General features: G+C 45.4%; 1 protein-coding gene across 1 annotated transcript in view; it reads right to left on the bottom strand.

The window, feature by feature from the left end:
* The window catches only part of LOC139746451 (uncharacterized), a 43,924-nt gene that overhangs the window by 9,470 nt on the left and 13,627 nt on the right, over positions 1–20,827 (bottom strand). The window contains exons 6-19 of the mRNA XM_071657701.1: positions 20,434–20,453; positions 19,696–19,899; positions 17,917–18,057; positions 15,959–16,078; positions 15,234–15,370; positions 13,750–13,923; positions 10,328–10,480; positions 8,979–9,065; positions 7,973–8,084; positions 6,997–7,091; positions 5,505–5,616; positions 5,176–5,312; positions 2,905–3,015; positions 290–356 (exon numbers count right to left, since the gene is read on the bottom strand). Of these exons, the coding sequence (XP_071513802.1) occupies positions 290–356; positions 2,905–3,015; positions 5,176–5,312; positions 5,505–5,616; positions 6,997–7,091; positions 7,973–8,084; positions 8,979–9,065; positions 10,328–10,480; positions 13,750–13,923; positions 15,234–15,370; positions 15,959–16,078; positions 17,917–18,057; positions 19,696–19,899; positions 20,434–20,453 (1,670 nt within the window). The remainder of the gene's footprint in view (positions 1–289; positions 357–2,904; positions 3,016–5,175; positions 5,313–5,504; positions 5,617–6,996; positions 7,092–7,972; positions 8,085–8,978; positions 9,066–10,327; positions 10,481–13,749; positions 13,924–15,233; positions 15,371–15,958; positions 16,079–17,916; positions 18,058–19,695; positions 19,900–20,433; positions 20,454–20,827) is intronic.

Here is a 20,827-nt window from a genome sequence, read left to right as displayed (position 1 = left end):
TACGCAAGCTGGCTGGCTTGGACGCCCACGCCACTAGCTTCACCTAGACGTGGACTGCTGTTCGTTACTGGAGCCTCCAACGCAAAAGACTTTTTTCCTCCATCACTCGTCTCCATTCCCTACCCATCCACCTACCTATAAATTTTGAGTCTCCCTACACTAACTCCCTCTCCTCACTCGAGCCCAGTCTTTCTCAGCCTCTGCGTCAGTCGGTCCTCCTCCACCAAGCCTTCATTCATCTGGTAACTTCCCGTGAGGGCGTGTGCTAAGGGCGTCAGGTGATACTTACCACGATGACCACCACCAGAGGCCCGGTGAAGGCCCAGATGTACCCTCGCTCCGTGGAGAGCCAGCAGCTGCAACGCGTAACGTAAACATTACTGAATATTCCGAATACATGTCGAGAAATGATGTATGATACCCAGGTCTGGAATGTCCCAGTAGGAACGGGGACATGGAGGCCAGTGGACTCCCATGTCCAATCATGGACCGGGGCAGCTGATATGCTAAATGGGACACAGTGGAGACTAGAAGGGAGCTAGGGCGTGTGTGTGTTGACAATATGATGTTCAAGAAGTCTGCAAATGGGATATAAATATCAATAAATGTGGAATATATTATGTTTCAAATACTGAGGAAAAACAGGATCTGGAGAGACACCAGTGGATCATGAGAGACAATAATGGATCAAGAGAAACAGTGATGGATCAGGAGAGACGATTTCCTCTCTCTCGCTCTCTCTCTCTCTCTCTCTCTCTCTCTCTCTCTCTCTCTCTCTCTCTCTCTCTCTCTTTGGGTCACAGCCTATCGGTTCCTGATCTCTGCGTCTCCTCACCCCCTCACCTCACACCTCATTCATCACTGCAATCACTACTGCTCTTCCAAGATCATCTTTTATCATTTCTCTTCCTTTTTTTCCAGTCTTCTCCTAATTCTTCCAGCATGCCTGGACCGATGATGGTGAGCCAATACCCAGATCCTCTATATCATGGAGAGCCATCGACCTGCTGACACACACACACACACACACACCCTCCCTCCCCACATAGCTGCCTCTTGTTACCTCCTCACCATCCTCCGCACCTGCAACTTCGTCAGGACATCTTCAAAGCCCTCCCACACACACCGGTAGTCAGAGTGTTAAAATGCTGCACTTAGTAGGTTAGATTTTAGTGGTTATTACGTTAAAATGATGCACTCAGTAGGTTGAGTCTTCGCGATAAGTTGGGTAATTTACCAAGAACGATAATTTAACATTCTGGGTACGATATCCAGGTAAGCACAATGATCTCATACTCGAAGGCAGATGACAACCTACTGAGTATAATAACTTCGCCTCCCCAGAACAGCGAATCGACATTACCTTGATTACAGTATCTGAAATTCTCACATACGATCAGAAACCAAAGAAAAAAACTTGGCTTCAATCGTAAACTAAAGAAAAGAAACTTGGCTTCAATGAGAAACCAAAGAAAAGAAACTTGGCTTCAATCAGAAACCAAAGAAAAAACTTGGCTTAAATCAGAAACCAAAGAAAAAACTTGGCTTAAATTGTTAAAAAAGAACGACTTCTTTCGACTTGATACAACACGACAGGAGGTCGTGATTCTTAATAAACTTTTGGTCAATACGAGAGAGCAACACGACCTCGCCTCACGACAGACACTGTGTGGGGTGAGGACAGGGCCTGGGCCAGGTCAAATGGTGGAGGCTCGGGTAGATCAGTCATGTCAAGAAACCCATTACCAAGGGTAATTCAGCCGTCAGGGGAGGGAGGGAAGAAGGCCGAGCAATGCTGGTGATTTATAATGGGTTAAATGGGTATATGAGTCATAATGAATGGGTCGTGTGTGACACACACCCCCACTCATTCTGTCTGCATACATATCTCTCTCTCTCTCTCTCTCTCTCTCTCTCTCTCTCTCTCTCTCTCTCTCTCTCTCTCTCTCTTCTCTCTATTTCATTATCTTTCTTTTTTGTCTGCCTTTTTCTCATGTAAGCAAAACCACAGGGAATAGCGACACACACACACACACACACACACATGCATAAAGACTCTAGGGAAAAAGAATAGAACACTCACCCTGATGAGATCACTACACTAACAGAGACACAAATAAACCCTCATACACACGTAGACATACACAGAGACACACACACACATTAACCCACATGCCGATACATACACACGTACATGGTAGCCATACGCAGACATACACACAAACACTCACACACGACCACACACACACACACACACTAACCCACATGCTGATGTATACACACCGTACATGGTAGCCATACACAAACATAGACACAAACACTCACACACGTTAACCCACATGCTAATGTGTACACAACGTACATGGTAACCATACACAGACATACACACAAACACTCACACACGTCCACACAGACACACACTAACCCACATGCTGATGTATACACAACGTACATGGTAGCCATACACAGACATACACACAAACACTCACACACGTCCACACCCAGACGAGGACTTGAAGCAATGCATACGAACGTTGATGATTAACAGTTAAAGAAAGAAAGAGATGGTGTTTTGTGAAGTGTTGAAACTGTTAAGTACAGACAATATAAAGACAGTACACAAACAGTATACAGACAGTACACAGAGTATACAAACAGTATAGACATTACACAGACAGTATGCAGAGAGTACACAGAGATTACACATTATACAGATAGTACACAGATAGCATAAATAGAGTACACAGACAGTACATAGAGAGTACACAGACAGTATGCAGACAGTACACAGACGTTCAAAAAGGGTAGGATAGAGAAATCTTAAGAGATGGAACTTCAAGAGAGTACTGTTCAAATTGGTAGTTATTACAATCAGGGTACGTCATACAGACACACGGGACTTACTATTCGCTGCCCTCCGGGGCGTATGCGTCCTGACGCGCCCAAGACGTGGAGCCATACGCCACCAGGAGCGTCAGGGTTACCACCACCGCTGGGACGCCGTAGCCCAGCAGCCTACAGTGTGGGCAAATGACATGTGGGTCAGACAGGTTGGCAATGCTGCACAACGATATACTTATACTTTCATTTATTCAGTTATTTTAAACTTGTTTTTTTTATATCATCATTCCTTGTCGTCTCTCGTTCGATCATTATCAATAATACTTTATCATTATCAGCCTTACTTTCTAAACTCTTTGTATCTAGCTTTACTTCACACGTTATCCTTAAAAATAAATCCATTATGTAATGAACGTGATGATACGTTAGATTTGAGTATAAATCACATGGAAAACGTGAAATTAAACCATAAAAAAGTATCACACATACACACACACGAGTGTAAACTCCTTTTCCGTACAGTACAAACAGATGATCAACACACATACATACAGACAAGTGTAAAAACCATCTCCCATCTCCCTGTAACATCCAACTACAGATGGTAATGACACACGAGGCCGTGTCTCTGTGATGCACAGATCTGTGCCACAGCAGCTGCTGGTGTGGCAGAGAGGGACGGACTCAGTTTATGCGTTATGGTTGACAACACCCAGGCACGACGGGATGAACTATTGAGTACGACTGTGTCTATCACAGTCAAGGGTCGTACCGTCGTGCTCAAAGGGTGTCGTATATTAGTACTCAAGGGTCGTACCGTCGTGCACAAGGGTCGTACCGATGTCGTAGGCAAAGGTCGTCCCATCGTGCTCAAGGATCGTCGTCTCGTTGTGCTCAAGGGTCGTGCCGTCGTGCACAAGGGTCGTACCGATGTCGTAGGCAAAGGTCGTTCACATCGTGCTCAAGGATCGTCGTCTCGTTGTGCTCAAGGGTCGTACCGTCGTGCACAAGGGTCGTACTGATGTCGCACTCAGGGTCGTCCCATCGTGCTCATGGGTCGTGCCGTCGTGCTCAAGGGTCGTACCATGGCGCTGAAGTGGGTCGTTCCGTCGTCCTCCAGGTATTTTTAATTGGTCCTGGGGAAGGGTCGAGTGAAGGACGACAACGCCTCTCCCGAGAGACCCACGTGAATGCTGATGGTCCTTAGTGGGGTCTTCGAGCGTCTATGTCAAACCCCGCCCCTGTGTGTGTGTGTGTGTGTGTGTGTGTGTGTGTGTGTGTGTGTGTGAGGCCCTACACCCGCCACTTCGTGAGCTGCTGTGCCTCCACACAAGGGGCAGACACATCAAACGCCACTCTAGACTGAACAAAAAGATTATTCTATGAACAGTGTAACTAGACTCTGAAAAACGCACCTCAAAGGTGCGTTTCTAAAAATTCGGAAAATAGTTTATGCAGCTTGGAAGGGAGGCGGTAGGTCAGAGGAGATATAAATAGACTAGAGAAACGTAGCTTTACTTATAGTATTGTTGGAACTGGGCTTTTGAGAGAGTTTATATGGGAATGTGATTATTCGTATTTGTGTATTACAGGGAAAGAGTCTTACACTTGTGTTGCCCCGTCTCGTATTTTTGTATATCATATGTACCATATCTTTGCTCCTATGTCTGTATTCACATATATACATACCCCAGCCTAAGCTAGGTACCCATTTAAGATGAGGATGACCACCTAAGGTTAGGTGTAGGTGTACCACCACTCCTAGGATTCGAACCCATACAGGTCCTTAGAAAGGAATTTGGAAAAACAGCGGAACTGGTCTGTTGGGGTTGAGTGTGGATGTTGGGTGCTGGTTTCAAGTGCATCAGACTTGGCTTGTTGTTCGTTCGTTCTTGACGCCACCTTGTTTAAGGTGGGGAAGGTACCATGATCAGTAGGTGTGTACCAGCTGCCTCCTTTAGCATTCTCAGTACGTGAGCATCAGCTGCTTCCCCCACCATGCTCAGTACCTGAGCAACAGCTGCCTCGTCCTCCTCTGTTCTCAGTACCTGTGCACCAGCTGCCTCCCTGACACAATGGCCAGGCCCACCCCGCCACCAGACTCAATCAACCATTTGAAAGGAACGCTAACTGTGCCACCCATTGTCTCTCTCACTCCTAGTTGTTCCATCTCTTTTTTTATATCTCTCTCTCTCTCTCTCTCTCTCTCTCTCTCTCTCGCTCTCTTCCTCCACCTGTGTTATTCTTATGTCTCCTCACTCCCCTTCCTTCCCCCTGTCGCTATCTCCTTCCCCCTGTCGCTATCTTCAGCGAATGAATACAGGCGTCACTGACCAGTAGGCGGGCATGAAGTGCTTGGGCGAGAGGACGTGCTGCACAGTCTGGTAGAGATGAGCGCCCTCGGCAAGCATCCAGCACAGGCCGGAGGTGACCCAATAGTGCAGGATGACTGCCGACGCCTCACACTTCATCTGCAGGAGGGAGGGAGGGAGGGAGAATCAATCACCCTCACTGCACGATGCTTTTTTTCCCCCCAATGTCCATCTGTCTTCCTCAGAATATCGGTAAATGTAAACCAGTTACATACAGTCGAGTTTGTGGCTGAGGGCGGTAGAAACGAAGTAAGGAACCTGAGACCTGAAATCAAGACAGCACTCACATACCTCCGAGAGCTTGAGAAAGTCCCTGTCGAGGAGGAGCAGCAGGTGGAGGTGTGACACGCCCAGTGTGACACATAGTTGCTTGGTGATGGCTGTACGCGGGCTGTCTAGGCTCCTGTCCCACGCAAGCACCAGGAGGCAGGACCCATGGCAAGAGGTAAAAGTTTAGAGATGAGTAATATGAAGAGGATCATTCGTCAGAGTTACTGGTAAGTAGGTGGGATAAAGGTAGGAGGCTTGGAGCACCACCAACACAGTTGTCGATGAGAGAGGAAGGAGAGACTAGTCTGTCAAAGAGCTACTGCAGCAGTGGACCGAATGGAGAGGAAGCTGGAAATTATCTTAAGTAGCCATCGGTATTTACGTCGAAGGATGAGAGTTTAGAATTCAGTGACATTTCCGACTCTATCCAAGCCTTTCTCAAAGTCCTTAAAAGAAGATGACCAAATATAAGTCAGATAAGAAAGAATATCACTGTAGATCATGCCTTACAAAGCCATACTGATGATTCAGGAGATTTCATGATATGATCAAGCTGTATGAGGAAGAGGAACGGTGTTAGAAAGATTCTGAAAAAAAAAGAAGTCCAATTCGTTCACGTCAGATAATCAGTAAAGGTAAAATTCTGTCGCGACGGTGAGCAGTGTCAGAGTTGGTACACAGAACGACTGAATATTTCAGAAGTCTGGTCGTAATGATCGGGGACACAAGCAGGATGTCGCACTGGTCGACGAGAACAGAGGAGGGGGTGTCTCATAACCCCCTTTATCAGTGTGGGAGGAATTCAGCCACACTTTATCTCGTGTGTTGAAATACCGGGATAAAAAGCCCCTCACTAGGAGGGGTATGAGGATAAACATACCTAGCGGCAGATGAGAAACAGGTTAGTCTTATGATAACCTCAAGTGAAGCATAGGAAAATCTCACTAACTGGAGTTTCTGAAGCCAAATGGCGTCCATAGCAATGTTTCCTGTAGCCACATACTCCACCCACGAAATAGAAACTGTAATATTGATTACAGAGATATCGATAAGAACAGATACGGTTCAAACGTTACTGTACATCTGGGTCTCTGAGAGAGGCAAATCATCAAGAGGAGCTAAACACTTAATAGTGTTCCCATAGAGAGGCCAAGACTCAAGGAACTGGGAGATACGTGTGTGGGGAAACATCACTCCACAACTGCTGCCTGAGTCCACCACTCACTGTCAGCACAGTCAGCACTAAGGACCACAGAGACTAACCCACCCTCCTCCTCCTCAGCATCCCACGACGTCGGCTGCTGAGCTCCGCATCCTCTGAGCACTCCCTCATGTCTGGAGAGGAGGTAGGAAGGAGGGGGTGGATAAAGAAAGAGTGAGAAAGACATATGGAGGAAGATGTATGTCTTCCTATTGGACAGTATGAGTGTGTGTGTGTGAGTAATACTACGTTACTCACTTGTAACCCCTGTGTTACGTTACTTCCTGCTGGTGACGTGACTGATGTACTCACTTGCAGAAGTGGAAGATGCAGAAGGCGATGACGAGCGACACGCAGGAGGCGGAGGTGAGGACAGTGCCCAGTGTGTCCAATGTGGGGTCGCGACCCTGAGGAGAACCATCGTTACCAGACACATCACATGATCCCTCGTAGTAATATTACTGGTCTGATGGATTACATGAACTCCATATATCATGGTGATGTACAGGTACACCATACATAGAGATAACACCATAAATACGTTAGAAAAAAGGCCCAGCAAGTATATATATATATATATATATATATATATATATATATATATATATATATATATATATATATATATATATACGTGGAGGTTCACGACTGGCTTTACTTATGTCTGTTGATTTTAAACTGCCCAGGTATTTCTGTTACCTAAAAATTCGCGAAAAAGCATCGAGTGATCTGTTTACTGCTTGCACTCCTTTGTATCTGTCTTTACAGCATTCCGGGTATATTGCTAGCACTGCCTATTTACACCATACTTGTGCTCACGAGACACCCAAAGACTTCATCCTCACAAGCAAAAATCCAAAACTTCGTACTACACTTTAGAAACTGAGTTACACCAGATGTACTCAACTCACCAAATACACTCTCGACACCCGAGACATACTAGCAACACTTATACACTCAAGATACAGGAGCTACCAATCGTATTTCAAAACACTCAAGGTGTACTCAAAACTTGTATGAACTCGCAGAATCACAGTCTTTAACTTCCTACACCAGAGAAAGAGAGAGAGGAATAGAAGGACGACCCAGTACTACACCACCAAGTGCTTTAAGGCAAAAAACGGCAGATTCGGCTCGGTGGCTTTGTGGTAGCGCCTCTCTCTCTCTCTCTCTCTCTCATAACTAGAGTAAGTGTTCGAATCCCGCCAGTGGAGGGGGTTTAGAAACGTTCTTAGACGCGCGGAAGACGCTTCGAACCCCCTGCCAACAGCCGGGGTTAAGGACTCACAACGTGCTTGTGGATGTCGGTGATGATGGCGATCATGGTGAGATGCCAGCAGCGGCAGAAGGTCTCCCCGAGGGTCGTGTTGAGTACCTCACACCCATCCGGCGCCCACCCGCTGCCAGGGGAGGGGAACGTAGAGGTCAGGGAGGTAAGAACTACAGTCATGATGATGCAATGTAAGGCTGTGGGGTGGAAGGCACATTGCATTATGCTCGATCATATCGTCATTCGAAATCAGGTGACGTAGTACATGAATACAGAAACATGTGACTTGCCTCTTAACCTATGCGTATCTTTAGCCATAAACCAGGGCTGTCTAACTCCCTCACAGCCTCTTCCCATCCTCCCTACATACTCACATCCTTCCTTCATCCATCACCCACAGAACTGTCTATACCACTTTCATTCTGTTCACCATTCACCACACAGCCTTTCGCCTAAGTATATCGATCATTTAAGGTTTAAAGTTTGTATCCTTCCCAGGGCGTGTATGGCAGTCCAATGTGGCCTCACACTAGACCTCCACCTGTGGTGGTCGTCATCCCGCCCCGCTATCTCCATTCACGGCATATTCCTAGACCTTCACCACTGTTCCTCGAGTCTTACCTTCATAATGTCTGACGTGGGGTATCATCTCTCCGAAATGATATGTGTGTGTGTGCGTGTGTGTGTGTGTGTGTGTGTGTGTGTGTGTGTGTGTGTGTGTGTGTGTGTTCTTAATTTCTCTCGCTTCCCCTATTTGATCATCAGACAGTTATATTTTAGAGATGTGGTCTTGCCTGTCTTCCCAATAGTGTCCCTCACCATACTCCCAAACGTGTACACGACTCCCCCCCTCTCATCTCTCTCACCACACTCCCAAACGTGCACACGACTCTCCCTCCCCTCTCACTCCACAAAGCTCTAACCCCTGACACCTCGATCATATACAGCTGATACCCTAACAACAGGTGTCAGTACGTGCTACAGTTGCCAGCAATTGGAGGCAGTGAATTAGTGTTGTCAGTACCTGTAAGCACTGTCCCAAAAGACGCAGTTGGCGGTGCCCGGGACGGGAGTAGCCACCTCTCCTGGTCTGGGATCCCGATAAAAGTCCCTGGAGGAGACAGGTAAAAACACATCATCACGTCGCCCATCATTTTCAACATATCAAACACAAAAATCTACGTTTAAAGTATATCATATCTGCTGTGTTCAGACCCCTCGTGTAAATTCACTGCTTCGTCCTCTTTTTCACTGCGGGGTGGAAGCGATACGGCACTGCAGAGCGAGCCATAATGTGATCTCGTTTGGCTTGTTACACATCTACATAACTCAAGACGACCCCGTTACTGCAGGTGCTGAGAGGTGTCGGCTCTCCTTTCCACCACACTTATCGCTGCCAGACATACCCGGAACTTACACAGGAATGTCCGTCTGTCGGAGGCATGCACACACTGCCTGTCGCCACAAGCGGGAGACAACGATGGTGTAAATGGCAGTGTCTGCGTGGATCAGTTTAAGACGCATCACTCCGTTTTAAGGTCCTCGCTTCCTCCTACTGACGTTTTAAGTGACTGCTTGTTGTCATTTTCTAACTAGTCACTGCTTATCAACGATTACTCATTTACCTACCATATGAAATACGTAAGACTTATATGTAACTTACAGTTTGCTGATAGATACACGTTTGTATGTCTGTTCAAATATCCTCTAGTATATTTTCAGGCAATTTAATGAAACAGTTTGGGTAGTACAAAGATAATGGCCAAGTATTTCGTATCAGTATTGACCAACACCATCTGAAAGCCGACGTAGACCTTCTGAAGACTGCTGACAGAGACCATCTGACCTGGAAGCTAATAAAGACCATCATGAAGACTGCAAAATAGAAAACTCTGACAGTACTTCTCAAGAGACCATTCTAAAGGCTGGCAGGGAACGAACTCGGGACTGAAAACTAGACTACAAAGAAAGAGGTAAATAATTATTAATAAAAACCTATTTGTAGAGACATTTATAACTACTTGAAGACCGAGGATAAAATTAGGATGATCTGCCTGGAGGGTGAGGAGCATCTCCCTGATAAATGGCACAGAAGGACCTAATTGAAAGGATTAAGAGACGTCCATCTGAAAGGTTGCCCCAGACTTCCCTGAAGACACGTAGGAAAAAAGATAAACTTGTCTGAAGACTGAGAGAGAGACCTTGTTTAAGACTGACGAAGACGATCAGACGCCTCCCTAACACCAACTTTAAAAATTATGGAGACTAACGAAAGTCCTGCCTCTTAAATAACATAACTAATGAGGCTTTCCTTCCCCTCCTCCTCTCCTCCTGTGGCCTCCCTAGGACTGACAGAGACCGTCCAAGACCCACCTGAAGGCGGGTCCACTCTCCCTGACGTCGTGCTGGAAGCGCAAGATGACCCCTTCTCCAAGAGGGGTGAAGCTGACGGCCTGACCTGATCTGTGCAGACTCATGCTCACGACGGGGCTGTTCACCTCCTTGTAGCTGGCGTAAGTTACATTCCTGCAACAAAAGGGGGCGTGAGACAAGTTCTTGCAACACAAGCGGGGGGTGATATACGTTCCTGCAACACAAGGGGGCGTAAGATACGTTTCTACAAAACAAGGGGGGCGTGAAATACGTTCCTGCAATACAAGGAGCGTGAAACACAACTCAAGGATGCGGAAGACACAACACAAAGATGCGGGAGACGTGACACACAAGGATGCAGGAAACACGACATTAGGGTACGGGAAACGTACGAAGATGATGAGGATTTCCCGCCACAGAAAAATGACCAAGTGTGGTTTCGTGTACCTTTAAGTATGATTACATAAGCCATAAGTATGATTACTGAAGCCTTAAGTATGATAACGTAAGCCTTAAGTATGATTACCTTAGCTCTATACATAATATGAACCTGAAATACTATTACTTTAACGCGCGAGTCTGGTCACTTAAATTCATCATAACACATACACCAAATAACTTCGTTAAGAGAACATACAACAACCGTGGGTTATCATGTCTTGAATTAAGATGATCTAAACCTTCATGTATGATCATATAAACCAGGCGTACATAATATGAATCATCCTGCAAAATTGTAAAGACTCATACAGACTTTGAATGTGGCTGGTACACCTCGAGACGGATGCCTTAAACCTCTTAAACCATGAATAACAACAGCTCTACGATGGAACAACCCTGCGGTGTGCCATTCATTCACCAAACCTTGAGGATGATTACCAAAATTCCCTAAACTGTTAAACCAAAAACACCTTTAAGAAAACTCCTTGTACTAGCGAGTGTGAACCTGTGAATAAAACACGATCACCAATTCGAGAACATAATTCGTCCCTGAGTATAGCAACAAAGGTATTGTCATCAAACTGTCCTAAGGTCACAGTATCTGCTGTAGGAAAAATAATGAAAACGAATGCGTTAAACATGAATCCATTTATGGACACTAATACCACACTCATCATTACGACGCCCTTTTCTTTACTAACCTAGATTTGTTAATCTTGTATTCACTATAATCGAAGCTCAGAGTATATGTATCTGTCTGTCCATCGACAGACATGTTACACCACCGGAGCTGCGGTAGATTAAAGTCCGTGCTACTCCTCTACCGAGATGAGGCTGGGACGAAACGAGAAAACACTTGACGGCCGCTGGATATTTCTTTTAACCTCCGTGTGGTCGAGGTAGCCAAACATTTTGACTACGCTTCGACCCACTAGGCTTCGATTCCGACCCGCGGTGTGTTAACCATTGCATTTCTCTCATGTTCCTTCCGTTCCTTTCCTTGCTTGTATGTTCATTATTATTTTGCTGGTGTTTTATCATGTATGTGCAAAAGGTCTTTGAGGCCGAACGCTTGTTTGCTTTACTGAGATTGAACTGCTTTGCTGTGAATAAGTTACCGATTACAAATATGGCAGATGTGATTTCCTCAAAATAAAAATGATTGAAGAGAATATTTTTTTTTCTTACCTTGATTCGGTCTATGTTTAAAGTATGAATTATTTCATCAAAGTTAAGGTAACTGGAGATTGAGCATGAAGGAGAAATTGTCATTTAAAATATATCTAACTTATTTACCATTACTTGTATGAATGAAACATGAAACAATTACCTGAGACATCTTCATACGAAGTGAAAAACTGAACACTCAAAAGATAATGTGCTTACGAAACTTGGAAATCTTATATACAATTATAAAAACAGCGATCAAATTTAACAAACTCTCGATGCTTTATGTTCACACAATATTTACTCATCAAGTACGTTTTCAGTGATGCGTCACTCACGATTTAGTTTAGTTCAAGCTCAACTTTTACTTCCTAACTTTGGCAATAGCGCATTCAAGTGGACGCTTTTGAAACTGAAGTGGGCAGTAAACACTAGGAGGCCGGGAGGTACGCGCTCGGAAAATTTCAACGTACTCGACTTTAAAGATGCATAAAGAGTGAATCTGCATTAATTTGTATTCAACATACATATATATCAACTTTCCACGTTCAGTGTAACAGTAACAACAACTTGGTAACACACAATCCTTATACAAACACAAGGGCATTGTTTATCTCCAAAAATTAGTCTGATAAAGTAGGTAGGTACGCAACTTTGCAGTTTAATTTATCGTTGTTTGGAGCTATGGATATTTCTAGGCAAGATAGGTCAAGGTTAGGTTTAGTGAGGTTTATTGCGTTCTTGGTAATTAAGTTAAGGTAAAACGTGGACGAAGTTGTGCGAGATAATGTTTCACATATCGACTATTTCGAGTCAACAAAATTCCAAATTGGCCCGTGCATATCTCGTCGGACCTGGGTACTGACAATGCTTGTAGTCTCTCGATCAGAAGATATTATAGTTTGTAGGTTCTCACACTCTACAGAGGAGATCCTCAGTTTTTTTTTATATGTCTTGTATTCAATGGATGCCAATTTGTACCAAGTCATTCCTGTGTTCAGAAATGGCACAGCGTAGCTCCTTCTCCGTTCAAGTGACTGGATGATGCACATATAAGCCTCTTCATACTCTAAATGCAATAGTTACTGAGAATAGCAATGCACTGAACTCATGAAAGAAGTAAATATTATTTGCTGTCTTCACCCATGCTAGTGTATACAGCACCCCCGAAACCACATCAAAATTTGTGGGACACACGACTTTTTCCGAGACTGCTTGATCCACGAGGACACCAGAAGATGAGAGAGACTTTCTCAGAGATGCAAATTTACAAAAGGAGATACAGTAAGACCAGCCGAGATGACGCGGCCTTAACTCCGCCTTATTGTCAAACTTTTCCAATGTCTTATGATGTACAAGTTTCCTGAATATCTTAAAAAAGTCTGTCACGTGGTATATTCAGCATCCCATGTTCAACCAGTGGGTCACACCTTGGGGATCAGGTCACACTACGGGTCACAACTCCGTTACTGAGGAAGAGGTCACACAATGAGGGGCTTGTCACACTGCTGGTCACACAGTGGAGAGGGGAGGGGAAGTTTTACAGATTATGTCACAACAGAGTCAATCAGAACAGGGCACAACCAAGGGAGCGTGTCACACCACAGGTCACAGTCCAGCTGATAGGGGGAACACCATCACATGTTGGCTGACGGGATGTGGTAGACAAAACCAAGAGTCTTGGCCATGCCAGGTTACATGATGTCTGGAGCGTCGCAAGCTTTGCACCAGTCGGAGAAATCTGAGCATGTTTTAAGGTGAAATCAAGCAAAGACTCTTGGCATACCAGTGGGGCTCTCTACACTTCCACTAACCTGCTGAGAAGGGCTGGTAGGGCCCTGGAGGCTGCCTCCCGCTCCACCAGGAGACCCACCAGCCTAGCCTGTTGCTCCCCCTCCGGTAGGAGTTCCTGGAAGCCTTCCGGCAAGTGGAGGAACGTGGAGGACTCTGACCCGGGGAAGAAGAGCTCGGAGTCGGCCACCTCACTCCTGCGGAGGAATTCCTCGACTGTAACAATCTGATCAAAGACACAACCCAGGTTGTGGAAGTCACAATCAACTCACACAAACAGATCTGTAACGAATACTTTCGGAAGCTTTCTTGTGAGGGACGGGCGCAGCAGAAGTATGTGGGATGCCCCGCCTCAGCTGAGCGGAAGATGTTATGATTTATGATTCTATTTTCTGCCGCAAGAGCGACGACTTCATCGCGCGCTCCAACCGACCCTGTGGACGGTGGCGCAAAACAGGATACAGAATGCACAAAAGGTTCAGGGACTGGGCGTTAGTGACTGTATTTTAGATTACACAATGCGAAAAATCAACAAGTATTGTTCAGCAATCCCTAAATAATTCTGATTTACATAATGAGTGCATATATCACATAGCACTTTCGTTATTGACAAAACAAAGTGTACTGTCGATAAAGCATATCAAAACCTAGGAAAAATGGGTGAACAATCATTTTCCTTCTTCTTCCCACTTTCTCTCTCTCCCTTTTATTGGAAATCTGATATCTTTATATTCGTTCACCCATCATAAATTTGTCCATTTCCCGATAATCTTATTATAATGGAGCACTGCAGAGGGTGTGGAAGTTATATAATGGAAGAGGGTTTGTGTGGATTATAATATCCCGCTAAGGAAAGCAGCCATAAATGATCGAAGCTTCGAAGCCCAAAATGATCCAGGCTTCGAAAGCTCTGTAGATTCAGTGCCGGCCGACGAAGCAGACTGAAACACTTGCGTCAGAAAGGTAGATAATTACAGATATACGGAGTTCTGAACTGTAACTGGAGAGCTGAACTCGCATATTCCTTTCCGCTAATCCAACTTTGGTGCTATATTTGGATGCGTTTCATTCCATTGGGCACACCGAGGTATAATAATCAACTTCACGAACCAATTGATTCGTCTGGTTGAATGTTATTCATTCATCAGCACTTGTACCTCACGTCGACTGCCTCGCAATGTGGTGTATATCATCAAATTCAATTGTCTTTCCGACTGTTGCAATATCTCTCACCCTGCGCTGGATATCATCATTAGGGAAATAATGAGTTCTTTTGGAAAAAATACAGAATTATGCCACGCAAGCTACTGAAGTAGGTATAGTGTATAAATCTCTGAATTATGGTGGAAAACCTTTGTAATGATATGACGAATCCTTAAGAAGCAGACAAAAATGGCCGTCTTTAGCCCGAGAGATGAATGGCTTTTCGACTTAGTGAGCACCTCAGAGCCATAGACCGAGGACATGATATAAAGCTGTACTTGACGTGGTGTGGCTAGGAACTGACCTGGGCATGGAGAGCACTGTCATGTTGACCTGGGGATCCAGGAAGGTCAGGTGGCCCCGGACGACCTGCTGGGCCAGGATGAAGCCCGTAGTCTCCAGGTCAGACAGCAACAGTGGCCCCAGCTGACCTGCATCCTCCTGCGAGTGAGTGAATGTGTGAGAAAGTGAGAGAAGATGGGAGAGGGGATGTGGCAGGTTTCCCCCCTAGGACAAACCTATTGTAATCTTAAAGTACTGAGAGATAAGGTATCTGGTGTAGTTAGGCACATATGCTTGATAAGGTAGTGGAGGAGGAGAAGGCATCGAATGATGGGGCTGGTAGGGAGGGAGGGTGAGGGAGGCTGAAGATGTATGGGGGAGGGAGCATGAAGGAAGCTGAAGATGTTTGAAGGAAGGTGTGAAAATATTTTGGGGTGGAAAGACTTGTTCTGGGGGCGACAGGTGTGAATAGGACAGGTGTACAAGGACACATGAAGAGAGGAAGACGGGCGGAAAGTGGACAGGTGTGAGAAAAGAACAGTGTAAAAACAGGTGTATGTGGGTGTGTGTGTGTGTGTGTGGGATCCAAGCCTGAGGAGACAGGATTAATGAAGGCAGATGTGATGTAGTGAAGAACAGGTGTGGTACAGATCACGTACGAGGAATGTATATATGAAGAGGATATATGTACAGATGACAGCTGTGGAGAGGACAGGTGTAGTGCGACCAATGGCGGAGGGGACTCACCTTGTCCAGGGAGTCCCAGGTTTCCGGGACGGCCAGGATGTTGCCCACAGTGCTGACCAAGTCATGTGTGTAGTTCTGAACCGTCACCACTCGATCCTCTGCATTCTCCAACTCCACGATCTGCAGGTGTGTCACCGGCCAGGTGTGTCATGAACCAGTTATGCTATGAGTCATATGTGTCACGGATCAGGTACGTCATGAAATAGCTTTAATGTGGCCAGGTGTGTCATGGGCCAGGTTTTCTGTGGTCAAGTGTGTCATGGACCAGATTATCTGTTGCCATGTGTGTCATGGACCTGCTTCTCTGTGGTCAGGTGTGCCTCGAGTTAGGTGTGTGACATATACGTTATAGATGTGTCATCAGCTGGGTGTGTCCTGGCCCAGGTGTATCATCAGCTGGGTGTATCCTGGACCAGGTGTGTCATATGGACAGTGTTTCTCATACCTGAATAACACAGAGATATGGGTTTCCTAACTCTAGACATCACAGAAATACATGGGTCTCACCACTGAACACCACATTGAAACCTATGTTACATTTGTTAGCGATGTGGAGGAGTTGTGTCTCGAAATGCTACTGCCTCCTCAGTGGGCCAAACCTCCCGCCGCCCACAACTGCTTAATATCCCTAGAGAGACAGATGAATGGAACGCTACGAGAGTCAGAGAGATGAACATCTTTCGTCACAATACGAAACACAGTTACGAACACTAGTAACAACTACCTCGGCCGCTCCTGACGAAGGAAGCATATCCTGGAAACCCCATGATGTTTTTTCAATCACCTCTGGTTACTTTCTCATGCTGGAAGCCATCCATAGGAGAGAGAGAGAGAGAGAGAGAGAGAGAGAGAGAGAGAGAGAGAGAGAGAGAGAGAGAGAGAGAGAGAGAGAGAGAGAGAGAGAGAGAGTTGGATTCCACGTCCCCCCAAAAAAAAAGGATTCAGATCCTCTGTTCCCCCCTCAACTTATTCCTATGGCAGGCGTTCCTGATAGGATCACCCATCCTCTACGCCTTCGGCAAAACCCCTTTGCCCCGTACAGAAAATGAACTGCACAGACTTGTTGACACACACACACTCTCCGTCAGTAGATGAGAATCATTTGTTTTTCACTTATTGAGGTTAATGAGGGACTGGCGAGTCGGTAATGAAGGGACGTTGCTTGCTAATTTGCATCAGCGACCGCAGTCTTAATGACTTCTTAGGGTCGCAAGCGTTCAATACTGCTACAGGAAGTGTGGCTCCTGTAGAAGGAGAGGAACTTATGGGGTGGTTGTTGACTTTGTCTCGATCTTCTAACTCTTTGATGAAAACTTTGTTTATACACACAATTTCCTCCTAAACTGTCTTTCTCTTTACGTTAATTGACCATCTATCTCTTGAGTATATATTTTTATTTTTATCAGTCACATTAGTTATTTATAATTCGGTTTGTTTGGATTTTTTTTCTAGGTCTCTGACCAGTCTATATTATCTCTATTAACTCAGCTGATGGTTTTGGTAATCTGTCTCTTCTGCCATCTCTCGTCACTCACCGTCTACCACTCTGTCTATCTCGTTATAAACCAAAGAAACACTGTCGGGTAAAGGATCACTCCTTGCAGGACGCCCACGCCTACGCCCAAGCTTGTGGTGACGCCCACGCCCAAGCTTGTGGTGACGCCCACGCCCACGTCAACGCTTGCGGTGATACGCCCACGTTAGGCTGACCATCTGAACATTTGGGAACCATCGAGTATACACACCACAGAATGAGTAAATAATTGCCCATCTAAGTCTCCTAATTTCATTCAAAATTCCACTATGACTTAAAAGGATATTGTTGTCTTATATATAAGGAAAGAGAGAGAGAGAGAGAGAGAGAGAGAGAGAGAGAGAGAGAGAGAGAGAGAGAGAGAGAGAGAGAGAGAGAGAGAGAGAGAGAGAGAGAGAGAGAGAGAGAGGATGGAGGCACGGACCTGGTACTGGAGGAGGGTGGTGAGGTTGGTGAGGACCCCCAGCAGGGTGGTGAGGTCGGTGTGGGTCAGCGGCAGGTCTTGGTCTGTGTGGTTCCTCACCTGCTCCACGATCGACCCGGCAGAGTAGTTGCCCGAGTCCACCTGGTGAGGCAGACTGGGGGTTAAGGCGCTTATATGACGGGGTACTGAGGGTGTCGTGCACACACACACACACGTGTAAGTCCCTCAACTCCCATAGAATACACACAGATAACTATACACACACACACACACACACACGTGTAAGTCATTCAACCCCCATACAATATAAACAACTACACACACACACACACACACACACACACACACACACACACACACGTGTAAGTCCCTCAACCCCCATACAATACAAACAGGTAATTATACACACACACACACACACACATACACGTGTAAGTCCCTCAATTCCCATACAATACAAACAGGTAACTACACACACACACACACACACATACACACGTACCATTTGCCTACATTGAAAAACTAAATGTAATATAGAAATATACACATTTTCTGTTTTCATTTACACCCCTGGAATGTGGCTGGTGGACTGAACACATTTCCTGTGTGTGTTTTTTTTTTTTAATTAAAGTTTTTGGGAACATTTACATGATGACTGCTGCCCTGATGGAGGTCACGTATTGAAAGGGTGCAATTGCTGACCTTGTCTGGAGGTCGTGACCTCATTCGGAGGTAGTTAATATTGGTATGATATCAGGCTCAATAAATTCACTGGCTGTATGCTACTATACATAGTATACTTACTGTCTGTATGATACCAAGCTTAGTAAACTTACTGTCTGTATGATACCAAGCTTAGTAAACTTGCTGTCTGTATGATACCAAGCTTAGTAAACTTACTGTCTGTATGATACCAAGCTTAGTAAACTTACTGTCTGTATGATACCAAGCTTAGTAAACTTACTGTCTGTATGATACCAAGCTTAGTAAACTTACTGTCTGTATGATACCAGACGTAGTAAACTTACTGTCTGTATGATACCAGACGTAGTAAACTTATTGTCTGTATATGATACGAAATTGATCAGTTATGTGGGTCAAGTCAAAGGCCTTCTTCACTACACCCTTATCTTCACTACACACTCGACACTATTCGTCTCTTAACCAACGATGATATTCCCGAATGACACCATCATCACTACACCCCACTGGCCCAGTTGAAGGGTTTGCGATCTTTTCCTGGCAATGTAATTTTACCCAGAGACATATAATACAAGGAAACTGCCAAAAGAAAAACAATACAAAGACGATGCGATCCATGTGAAATTCAAAGACGGGTGCAGAAATACACTGAATTTTCACGATCCTGTCAATATGTTCTGGCCGTATTCCTTTGTCTGTTCCTCTCAGCTCCCTTTCCGAGTCTTTCACACCCTCCCTTCCCGTCTTTCTCACCCTTCCTCCCTGTCTTCCTCACCCTCTCCCTCTTGTCTTCCTCACATTCTTCCACCCTGTGTTCTTCCGGTCTTTTTCACCCTCTCTTTCCTTGCCTTTCCTAACCACTCTCCCTCCCTGACATTCTCACGGCCTTCCTCCCTTTTCTCTCAACGTCTTTCTCACTCTCCCTTCCTGTCTTTACCACACTCCCTTTTCGTCTCTCTGTCTGTCTGTCTGTCTGTCTGTCTGTCTGTCTCTCTCTCTCTCTCTCTCTCTCTCTCTCTCTCTCTCTCTCTCTCTCTCTCTCTCTCTCTCTCTCCCCAACCTGTGGGTTGTTCTTACCATAGAATCCGCGTCGTCGATCCAGTGGGCAAGACAACCGTCACGATTGACCTCAAGACGCGGCCCGTCACCGTCACGCGGCCCGTTGCCGCCACCGTCACACGTGAGGATCATCCAGCCATTGTAGCCAGGAGGGCAAGGCACCTTCTCTTGCTGACCCGGACACAGCCAGCCTCCGCTCTGCCACGGGGGATATGTCACAGCCTTGCATAAGATAGATAGATAGATAGATAGATAGAGAGAGAGAGAGAGAGAGAGAGAGAGAGAGAGAGAGAGAGAGAGAGAGAGAGAGAGAGAGAGAGAGAGAGTGTGCGAAAATGTCTCAGAACTATATAAACACTAAGCTTTGTGTGTGTGTGTGTGTGTGTGTGTGTGTGTGTGTGTGTGTGTGTGTGTGTGTGTGTGTGCGTGGTGTGTCTGTGTGTGTGTGTGCGTGTGTGTGTGTGTGCTTTGAGTGCATACCTTATTCCTTATTGTGAAGGGAGAACCAAAGTTTGCCTTCAAACATGTTTCACAATGACCACTATAAAAATAATGCCCTTTTCCTCTTGAAAATAAGCATGACAGATGGATAATCAGTCACAAAAACTACGGTATGATTTACGTAAAAAAAACAAAACACTGTGTTACACCCATTTTTGAACCCATCAGACAGGAATTTTGAGGTCAATGTCTTCTTGTGGTGCCATCTACGTGTGACTGGTATGTACATAACCTGATGGCATATGCCTCGCTCACCTGCTGCACCTGGCAACATCCTGCAACGAGAAAGTAAAAATTCAATCGCGTTAACGAAAAAAAGGAAGACTGCGTGACGGAATGTAAAATGGTATGGAATGCTTCACCAAGAGTGTTCAACTCTTATACACAAATAGGGATTCAACGCTTGACTGGAAAGAAAGAGATTTAGTCTCAAGAGAAACGTTTGGAATAAGTTCAGTCAGTATCGATATATCAGAATCAATTTCCAAGGAAGAAGATGACTTGGACTTCAATACACCCGTCAGTGTTGTAAGGTCGAGGCGCAACAATACTGTGTATGTGTCTTTAAAAGCCTATTGTGACTATCGTCTCTCACGACGCCCTACCTCATGGTCTGCAAGTTCACATTCTTTTGAGTCTATGGGGGAAA

The sequence above is a fragment of the Panulirus ornatus genome, chromosome 65, assembly GCF_036320965.1.
Source record: "Panulirus ornatus isolate Po-2019 chromosome 65, ASM3632096v1, whole genome shotgun sequence".
In the NCBI taxonomy this organism is placed as follows: Eukaryota; Metazoa; Arthropoda; class Malacostraca; order Decapoda; family Palinuridae; genus Panulirus; species Panulirus ornatus.
Note: the sequence above shows the minus strand (reverse complement) of the source record. Positions and strands in the feature narration are given on the sequence as shown.